The sequence below is a fragment of the Terrapene carolina genome, unplaced genomic scaffold (assembly GCF_002925995.2).
Source record: "Terrapene carolina triunguis isolate 2854851 unplaced genomic scaffold, T_m_triunguis-2.0 Scaffold34898, whole genome shotgun sequence".
In the NCBI taxonomy this organism is placed as follows: Eukaryota; Metazoa; Chordata; order Testudines; family Emydidae; genus Terrapene; species Terrapene triunguis.
Genome location: NW_020699249.1, coordinates 2408 through 12429, shown reverse-complemented (window position 1 = coordinate 12429; position 10022 = coordinate 2408). Strand labels below are relative to the sequence as shown.

Genomic DNA, 10022 nt, shown 5'->3' with positions numbered 1-10022 from the left:
CGGACTCCCAGAGGGACCCAGGCGTCCCACAGGGTCAGGCGCAACGCCTCCGAGACGGAGCCCCTGGGCTCCAGCCCTCCCACTTGGCCCCGTGTCCCTGCGCACGCACAAATCAAAGCCAAACTGCCCTGGGATCCCCTTCAGGCTCTGCCCCCCGGACTCTCTCTGCCAACCAACGGGGGAGCTGCCACGGCTCTCCCAGCCCCCTGGCAGGCCGTTGTCTGGATCCTGCAGCCCCTCCCTTGATCTGGGGCAGTTTCAGCCAGTCCTTTAAGGACCCGCTCGTCCCACCCCAGACTGTCTCCTGACTGCCCCCCCCCCCCGCCACCGTGTTTCCTGCTCTGCCCCGGGAGCAGCTTTGGAACCCATCTGCATCCCCGGGTAGCAAGGCAAAGTCCAGAGGGAAACTGCGGCACACACAGGCCTCAGCTGAACATTGCAGAAAATTCCCCCTTTGTCACCCCCCTGCCAAATCTGCTTTTCCAAGGGGCGGGCGGCCACGGGCTGGTGCTGTCTTCAGCACTCCCCTCTCTGGGGCATCACCCCTAACGTCTGCCCCTTTGGCCTGAGCTCCTCCCCCCCCCCCCAGCAGCCTCTGATTGGAGCCTGTTGGGTCACACCCCAGTTCTCCCTGGGGGGGGCTGCTGTCACTCGTGTGCTAGGCTCCGGAGCAGGGGGCTGGGGAGGGGGGCTCAGGACATGGGGGAGGCCAGAGGAGAGGGCAGTATCCGGAGCCATCAGGCAGCCCTGGCATGGGTAGAGCTGCAAAACACCAGGTGGGGGAAGCCAATCCGGGGCACCATAAAGAGTGGGCAGCTGCCCCCAGGGCTGTCGTGTTGTGGGGAGGGGAATATTCCCAGCCCCCAAACCGCAGAGACTGGCTGGGCAACGCGGCTGGCCTGTCTCCTCCCGTCCCGGGGCCAGCTTTGCTGTGGGACGGGAGCACAAAGGGGCCTGTGTCGAGGTGGCTCCCGCTCCGGGCTGCGGGAGAGAGGAGAGACCGCCATGGAATCCGGGGGGTACTGGGCCCCTGGGGGACCCCTCCTGCTGGGGGGGGCTCCTGTACCCCAGAACTTCCTCTGCACTGACCCCTCCCCCTCCTAGTGCCCGTCTCCCCCTTTGTTTTCCAGTGCAGTTTGCCACCGATGGGCACCAGGCGTCTTTCACCATCCGAATCCGCCACACGCCCACGCCCAAGCTCTATAACCCAGGTGCCCCGGGCGATGGTGGAGGTGAGTGCCAGGGCCCCGTGAGGATCGGGGGGCTTGTGCCGGGTGACCTACGGGCTTCTGCAGTGGGGAGGGAAAGGTCAGCCCACGGTATTCAGGGTCAAGGCTGCCCCCACTATCCCCCACAACCTGGGGTCCCCCTGAATCCTGCCCCCCACTATCCCCCACAACCTGGGGTCCCCCTGAATCCTGCCTGCACCTCCTCGCATGACTGGGGTCCCCGGAAGCCTCCCACTGCCTCCCTCCCCTGAATCCTATCTCAGCCTCTCCAGCTTGATCAGATGGCACCCAGCAGCATCTGTCTGAGGCTGGAATTGCAGGGGGCGCTTGTCCCCCCAAGGCAGGTTCCCCCCCTCCCTGGGGTGCTGCTCCCCTTCCCTGCAAACCTCTTGCCCCCCTCCCAGCAGATTACAACATCAGCGCCCTGGTCACCATTGCGACCAAGACCTTCCTGCGGTACGACAAGCTGCGGGCGCTGATCGCCAGCATCCGCCGCTTCTACCCCACGGTGACCATCATCATCGCGGACGACAGCCAGCACCCCGAGCCCGTGGGGGGCCCCCACATAGAGCAGTACTTCATGCCCTTCGGCAAGGTGCGGGGGAGACACGGGCGTGGGAAGCTTGGGGCTCAGGGCCGGGGGGGGGTGTCAGAAGAGACTGGGAGGGGGTAGGGCTCGGGGGGCCGGGCCAGGCACTGACGTGTCCCCTGCTTCCCCCCCACCCCACGCCCAGGGCTGGTTTGCAGGGCGCAATCTGGCCATTTCCCAGGTCACCACCAAGTACGTACTGTGGGTGGACGACGACTTCATCTTCACGCCCCGAACCCGGGTGGAGAAGCTGGTGGACGTGCTGGAGAAAACCAGCCTGGACCTGGTGAGTGTGGGGGGGGGCTGCGCCTGGGGGTGAATGGGGGGGGCGGCCATGCCTTGTGGGTGGGAAATTGCAGGATGTCCAGTTATGAATCATAGACTATCAGGGTTGGAAGGGAACTCAGGAGGTATCTAGTCCAACCCCCTGCTCAAAGCAGGACCAATCCCCAGGCAGATTTTTGCCCCAAATGGCCCCCTCAAGGATTGAACTCACAACCCTGCGTTTAGCAGGCCAAGGCTCAAACCACCGAGCTATCCCTGCCCCAGATCATGCCTGGCTGGGGATGTTGGGGGGAGTTCGGCCACACCTGGGCGCGGGGGGGGGGGCTCCCGAGGGGGGGATTCCAACCCCCCCCCCCCGCCCCCCACTCTGCCGCTCCCCCACCCCCACAGCTCAGCATGGAGCCATGGGGCCAGCCCCGCAGGGAGGGCAGGGGAGCCCCCTAGTGGCCACTGTGGGACATGACATGGTGGGAGTCGCAGGAGCTGTCCCAGCTGGACGGGGACCCCCAAATCCTTATCCCCTGCACCATGCGGCTCCCGCCCCGGTGCATTGGGGGCACCCGAGTCCTCGCCCCAGGGGGCAGCGGGGCACGATGGGTCACGGGAAAGAATTCAGGTGTCGGAGCTCCTTGCACACCGCCCCCAGGGGAGGGAGGGAGACCCAGGGGAGGGGGGAGCTGGTGCAGAGCCCCCGGGGGAGCGGGGGAGGTGGCCCAAGAGAGGTGGGGGAGCTGGCCTAGGAGAGGGGGGGTTTGGCCCAGGGCCCCCAGGGGAGGTGGGAGCTGGCCCAGGGCCCCACGTGCTGCCCCAGGCAGCCCGTCCATCCCCCTGCTCACATCAGTGTGTCTGGCAGGTGGGGGGCGGAGTGCGGGAGATCACGGGGGTCACCACCACCTACCGGCAGAAGATCAGCGTGCAGGCGGGTGGCGAGGAGGGCGACTGCCTGCAGACGCGCCAGGGCTACCACCACCTCCTCGAGGGCTTCCCCGGCTGCGTGGTCACCGACGGCGTTGTCAACTTCTTCCTGGCCCACACAGCCAAGGTGCTGGAGGTGGGGTTTGACCCCCGGCTCAGCCGCGTCGCCCACCTCGGTGAGTGCGGGGGAGGGCTTGTGACAGGGCTGCACCACACCACTGTAGCACCTGCCTAGTGGTTAGAGCAGGAGGGGCGGGGGCTGGGAGCCAGGATGCCTGGGTTCTATCCCCAGTTCTGGGAGGGGAGTGGGGTCTAGTGGTTAGAGCCAGGGGGGCAACCAGGACTCCTAGGTTCTATGCCCAGTTCTGACACTGACTCACTGTGGCATTGGTCACCTCCCCCTGCCTCAGTTTCCCTCTCTGTGGCATGGGAGTGCTAACATGGGGCTCCATTGCAGGGCACACGGGGGTCCCTGGCCAACCGAGGCAATAGGGCTGTCAGCATTACCGCATGGCGGTTAGCCAGGCAGGCCGGTGCCACCCGGAGAGCTGACGTGCTAAACAGAAGTTGCCACTTGCTAGGACCCGGGGAACAAGACGCTTTGTGGCAGTTTCCTGCCTCTGGGGCCTGGTTCCCGAAATCCCAAGGGGCGGCAGCGCCCGGTGCCCAGGAGCCCTGGGCAACCTGTCCCCCCCACTGCATCCAGATGGGGAGGGGGTCAGTGGGAGGGGACACCGGGGGGTGTCTCAGGGGTCAGATCCTGGGAAGACCCAGGATCTGGGATGCTGGTTCGATCCCCGCTGCCCACAGCCGCCCGCACCCACCCCCAGTCATACACTGCTGGGCCGGCTGACCCGGCCCCTCCTGCATTGACCCCCGTGCCCTCTCCCCGGCAGAGTTCTTCATCGACGGGCTGGGCGTGCTGCACGTGGGCTCGTGCGCCGACGTGGTGGTGGATCACGCGTCCAAGCTCAAGCTGCCCTGGCAGAAGTCGGAGAGCGAGAGGCAGTACGCCAAGTTCCGCTACCCCACCTCGGGCGACAGCAGCGTCAAATACGGCCTCTTCTACTTCAAAAACCGCTTCAAGTGTATGACGAGCAACTAGCCCCACCGGGCTACCGGCCCCGCCCTGCCAGCGAGCCGGACCCCAGGGAGAGCCCCACTCCCCCCCCATGGAGCTGGGGCTTTTTATCCTTGTACCAGGCCAGGGAGGTGACCCCTGCTACCCCAGTTCTCCGGTGCCTCCAGACCCAGCGCCATCCCTATGCCCTGCTGTGTCCCTGGGGGGCGGAAGGCTCCCCCACTTTCCCAGCAGGCCCTAGGGAAATCCAGAGTCGCACAGTGGGATACTGGGAAATTCCCTGGACCACAGGATGGGGGGTGAGGGCTGGCTGGGAAGAGCTTACAGCACCCCGGTGGCCAAGCCCCCACCTTCCCCAGGAGATGCTGTTTTATACTAGACAGACATGCCCCTGTTCACTGCCAGATTTCTCCAGCGCCCCATGCAGGAGAGAACCGGCACAGCCCCCGCCCCTCCCAGCTGCCCCAGGACAAGCACCAGGGCCCCATTTTATTTTGTGCCAAGTGGTTATAGCCAGTCCACCCCCATTGCCGTCCCTGGGAGATTTCCAACGTCAAGTGCCAAAGACTGCAGGGGGGGGGGCAGCCCCTCGAGCAAGGGGAAGGGCTGACGCCCATGGCTGGGTTGAGGGGTACGGCCATGGGGGGGGGCTAGTCATTCCCAGTGGCGGCCGGTGGCTGAGGTCTCTTTTGGAGCGTGGGGACTCTTTCTACGCAGAATCCAAGAGCGTGGGCACAAGGCGAAGGGCCAGCCCCACACTGCTCAGAGAAGGCCCCATGACCAGAGCGTTGGACGAGGCAGAGGGTTCTGGCTTCTAATCTAGGATACGGGGGGGCAGGAGCTGGCTGGTCTCTGTGGGAACTGGCGGCAGGACGCTGGGACTGTTTGTGTCGCGTGTGTGTGTGTGTATTTAATGTGAGCGACTGAGGAGCCAGGCACTGCCAGGCTGCACTACAGGAGACCCAGGGCTGGCAGATGGGATGCTTGAGCTGCCATCCCCAGCTGCTGTTTTCTATAGTGAGAGAGAGGTGAGGTTTTAAGGGAAAAAAAGATGTTTTTTATTTAAAAAAAAAAATCCATATGCAAGTATTCTCTTTGCCCTAAAGGTTCTCCAAGTCCCGCCCCCTCGGTCCTGAATCCTACAGTCGTGTTTTAGCAGAACCAGAGAAAAACTTTGTACTCTTTTTGTTTGTTTTTTAAAAACGTTGGCCTCCGAACCAGTGGGGCAGTAACAGTAGAGGCTGTGTCCCCCCACGGCTGCAATGTCCCCCTCCAGTGACCCAGCTCTGCACTGCACCTCTCCTTGCTAGCAAGATGGGAGCGTGATGCCAGCCTGGGGTTGCTGGAGCATGTTCTAGGAGGGGGGCAGGAGGCACATGCAGCCTGTGGAGGTGGTGCTGGGGGCCAGGGCCAGCAGTCAGCCAGTGTGTGTGTGTGTGGGGGGGGATTATTCGCTGGGCTCCATCTCAACCCATGGGGGGGCTGGATGCAGGGGGCCACCCCAGGCAGGGGGAGGCCCTGCCTGCCAAAGCACATTCCCTGCTGTTCCTTCCCTGCGTGCAGTGGTCAGGGACACCTGCCCTAATGCCATGCCATCCTGTGACACCAGCAGCTGAAGCAGCATCCCCCCCCAGGGGGGGGGGCTGTGGGAGTTGGACCCCCCCTCCAGCACAGACAATTGGGGGAGGACAATAAAATAAAGGGATTTTGGTTCCTTTCTGTGGTTTAAACCCTGTCTGAGAGTCTCTGGCGAGGGGGGTTAAATTCCAGCTCCTGTCCTGGCCCCATCACCTTGCAGCTGGTGGGGTGAAGCTTTCTTTCCCCTGGCACTGGAGAGGGCCCCCCCAGGGACAGGGAGGGATGAGGCACAGAGCTGCCCCCCTCCCCCAACCAGAATGCCAGTGCCCCCAGGTGTGCTCCTCCCAGCTGTAGAGGGCCCAGCCCCCATAACTGTCTTGGCAAAGGAAGGAACCCCACATCCTTTGGGGGCCTGCAGGGGCAGACAGGCCGCTGCCTCCACAGGCACCTGGACTGCCTCCTCCGCCCTGCGCCGCTCCTGCCCCCCTGCCTGGGCGCCAGGCCAGGGGAGCCGCTCGCTGTAGGTCAGTCCGCCCTGGAGACCTGGGGCAGGAGGCTCCATCCATCCTGGGAGCAGGCAACTGCCCCACCCCGGCTCTGTGGTCTGCGAACGACTCCTTGGCCCCCTGGTCCCGGGGAGGCCCCGTGGGCAGAGCAGGAATTCACAGCACTTGGAGATCAACCTGCTTTTACGGCCCAAGAGCCAGTCTGGTCCCGGGGGCTCTACAGGCCGGGCAGTGCCCGCACTCCATTGGCAGGGTCCCCTACACCCAGATCGCCGGATTCTTCTCGGCCACCTTTTCCTGGGTGGAAACAGAGCAGCGTGAATCCTGGGCACGAGTCACATTCTGCCCCCAGCCCCCCTGCCAAAGCCAGTTGTCCTGCAGGAATGGGGTGGGGCAGCCCAGCTCTCCCCCCCCCCCCCCCCCCGCACCCCACCGCCCCCCCCCCCCCCCCCCCCCACACAAGCTGGAGCTGTCAGTCCCTGCTTGGCTCTAGCCAAGATGGATGGGGAAAGCCCCCCCATGTCCCACTCCCAGCCCTCTGGCCAGTCCAGTTCCCCCCACCCTGGGGCTGGATTGGAGCCAGTGCCCCCTAGAGGGGAAAAGGCCCCATGTCCCATTCCCCACCCGCTAGGCCAGCCAGCCACTCGGTCTAGGTCCGGATCAGACCCCCCCTCTCCCAACCAGCCCCCCCGGGCCTAGAGCCAGATTAGAACTGGCGCCCCCTAGAGAGGAACCCCTGCACCAGCCCCCTCACCGTGGTCTGCGTGATGGATGCGAGGGCGTCCTGGACCGTCACAAACACCTGCTGTGGGGAGAGGTGCTGCCCCAGGCCGCTGCTGGTCAGCGTCTCCAGGACCTCGCCTGCAGCAAGCGAAAGGAGGAGACGCAGCTCAGCCCAGCCCCCTCGGCGCAGCGCTGGGCACTGAGGGGCTGGGAGAGGGGCAGGGGGACCCCCCCCCCCAACTCACCGTTACATGCTGCCAGGTTCATGCGGATGCCGGCCTTCTGGCACGCCACGCACATCTGCAAGGCAAGGAGGGCGCAGGCTGGCATCTCTAGGAGTGGGCAGAGCCACGTCCCAGCCCCGCCTCCCACCTGCCCTCATGGGCCCCCCCGCCCCAGGTACCTGAATGAGCAGCCGGGCCCCGGCGGAGTCCACGAAAACAATCCCGCTGCAGTCGAGGATGGCGGCCTGGGTCCTGCCAGCGGCGCCTGCCCGGAGAAGAGGGGAGGGGGTGATAGCACGGACCCCCGGCGTGAGGATGGGGCGGCTCTGCGGAGACACCCATGAGGTCCAGGCCCCGTGATCCCAGCCAGATGGGCCCCCACACAGCACAGCTGCCAGTGAGACCCCTCCCTACAGAGGGGCGGGGGCTGGGAGACTCAGGGCTGCCACCCTGCCCTGCCGAGACCCCCCTGGAGGAGGATCCACCTCCCCAGCCCCCCCTCCCAGCCCACGAGGGGGCCACTGCGTGCCACCTGGGCTGCTGGGACCTGTGACACAGACGCCTGCCCCCTCCCATACCAGTGCGCCCCCCCCAACCGGAGAGTGGGAGCTGCGGGGGGCCCTGCGTACCTGAGCTGGGGCACCCGGCTCCCCTATCGGGCACAGAGCTGGGGACACAGTTTTCCTGAGGGAAACACAAGCCCGTTAATGCCACCTCTGTGGTCACCCAAAACCCTGCCCAGGGCCCTGCCAGGATCCCCTGCCCCCCAAGATACCCCCTGCCACCTCCAGCCCAAAGCTAAGTCCCACCTCCAGTGGGGAGGGCAAGGAGACCCCACAGCAGGGGCAGGGTGGGGGGGAGAAGCCGCTGCTAGGCCAGGGCTGGGCATCTCCGGAGACATGCCGGCGGCTGGGTTCTGCTGGGGGAGGACCCCTGGGAAAGCAGCCCCTCACCCACGATCCTGGGGCCAGCAGGCCCATGGGCACGGGCAGGATTTGGGCAAGTCCGAGCCTATCTGCCCTGCTCCCACACCCCAGGACTGAGCTGCCCCTCTACTCCCTGCAGCCCCCCCAGATCTTCGCTGGCCCCCTTACCACGGTGCTGATTTGGGCCCCACTCTCCAAGGCCCGCAGCGCCTTCTCCCCCCGGCCGCCCCTCAGCCGGCTCAGGCCCAGCCGCTCGCTCAGCGCCTCGCGGAAGAAGTCACGGTTGCCGTAGTAGATGGGGGCGTGGTAAGCCATGATCTTCACGCCAGGGATCTCAAAGCACTGGGGGGGGGACGGGACAGAGCGCTGGCTGCAGCATGGGAGGCAGGCCGTGGGTGTGGGTGTCCGTCTGCCCTCCCCTCCCCCCCGCCCCAAACAGAGAGGGAGGTTTGGGTGCTGAATTGCCCCATGGGGGTGGGGAAGAGGGCTGAGAGATCAGCCCTGCCTCTCGGGACACTGACACCCCCCTACGCAGGCCAGTCTGGGTGCCATCCGAATGGAGCCCAGGGCAAGCCCCCACCCACATCCTTCCCAATGTACCCCACTCCCCAGCGCTCTCAGCCAGCCTGCCCCAGGTGGGTGGCTGGGAGCCCCAGGTCGCACCCAGGCCCTGCAGCACCCGTACCTTGCTGTGGCGTTGGACAGGCCGGTAGATTTCCGTGTTGGCCGCTTTGCCCAGCGCCATGCACTCGGCCCTGTGGGAGAGGAAGGCGCATCAGGCGGGGAGGCGTCTGGCCGTGCCAAGGCTGGGCCGGCACCGGTCCCGGCTGGAGAAGAGATTCCCATCTCCCCCAGCGGGAGGGCCTTGGCCAAAGACAGGGACAGCAGCCGGGAAGGCAGATTCCTGCCTCGGAACCCTGGTCCCGTCTTCCTCCTCCCCTGATCACCAGGTCTCCAAGCAGCCATGGCCGGCCGGCTCCTTGGGGGGCTTGTGCCTGGAGCAGGGGGCGGAGAGAGCTGCCCCCCAGCCCATGCCAGAGCCGGATGCAGCTCCCTGGCTCTGTAGGTTGCCAGCAAGCGAGCCCGGCCGTGGGACAGGGCAGGGCGCCTGGCACTCCGGTACCTCTGCGTGCGGCAGATGACTGTCATCATGGAGAACACGACCCCAACGGCCAGGCCCACGTCCACATTCAGCACCACCACGGCCAGCCAGGTGACCACCCAGACAGCCTGGAACGAGAGTGCGGGGTCAGAGGGGAGACGGGGAAGGGAGACGTCTGGCCAGCTGGTCCCACCGGGGCTCATACACTCGCTGGTCACACATACAGGACCCAGTGAGGTTACACCAGGGGCCAATCTACCTGAAGAGTCTCCGGAGGCAGCGTGGTCTAGTGGGTAGGGCACTGCTGTGTGCCCTGGGGCCTCTGCCCTCTCCGTGCCGCCAACCCCTTGTCTAGTTCGATTGGGAGTTCGGGGACAGTCTCACTCTGTGCCAAGCACTGCCCTGGCACAATGGAGCATCTCCAGGTCATCGAAACCCCCCCTAATGCTAGTAACCAAGGAGCACGGCCCTGATCACGCCATGGGTCCAGCGAGGCTGGTGCCCCATAGGCCGGAGAACGCTGCCTCTGGTGGAGTTGGCACGTACTGGGCCCCAGTCCTCTGCTCCGGCCGATTTCAGTGGGGTGGAGCAGGCCCGGAACAGCTCTTGGAGGGCTGGGCCAGCTGGCAATGTACACCCCGTACCCTGGGGCAGCGGCATGCCCGGCTCCGGCACCAAACCCAGGGCCCGCCCTGCCCAGCCCGGGGACAGGGGGGGGGGGGGGGGGGGGGCGCAGCGGCTTACGAAGTCAATCCGGCTGATCCTCCAGAGCTCGGGCAGGTCCCAGAACTGCAGGACCATCTGGCGCAGGCTGGTGACATTGATACAGGCCAGGACAGCCTAGCGGGGGGGGGGGGGGGGGGG

General features: G+C 65.7%; 2 protein-coding genes across 2 annotated transcripts in view; one reads left to right on the top strand and one right to left on the bottom strand.

Annotated features, from left to right (window-relative positions):
• Nucleotides 1–1104: 1104 nt before the first annotated feature.
• Nucleotides 1105–4123, top strand: B4GALNT1 (beta-1,4-N-acetyl-galactosaminyltransferase 1; the record flags this gene model as incomplete). Its single annotated transcript, XM_024206344.3, has 5 exons — nt 1105–1232; nt 1637–1824; nt 1964–2104; nt 2957–3194; nt 3915–4123. Coding segments are annotated over 5 exons (904 nt in total), but the record flags the coding sequence as incomplete, so codon positions are not given.
• Nucleotides 4124–6396: 2273 nt separating this feature from the next.
• Nucleotides 6397–10022, bottom strand: part of SLC26A10 (solute carrier family 26 member 10) — a gene marked incomplete at its 5' end in the record, with an annotated part of 5991 nt that continues 2365 nt past the window's right edge. The window contains 9 exons of the mRNA XM_026646324.2: nt 6397–6480; nt 6938–7044; nt 7152–7206; nt 7310–7395; nt 7760–7814; nt 8225–8398; nt 8742–8811; nt 9180–9286; nt 9903–9998. Coding sequence (XP_026502109.2) covers nt 6442–6480; nt 6938–7044; nt 7152–7206; nt 7310–7395; nt 7760–7814; nt 8225–8398; nt 8742–8811; nt 9180–9286; nt 9903–9998 — 789 coding nt within the window. The remainder of the gene's footprint in view (nt 6481–6937; nt 7045–7151; nt 7207–7309; nt 7396–7759; nt 7815–8224; nt 8399–8741; nt 8812–9179; nt 9287–9902; nt 9999–10022) is intronic.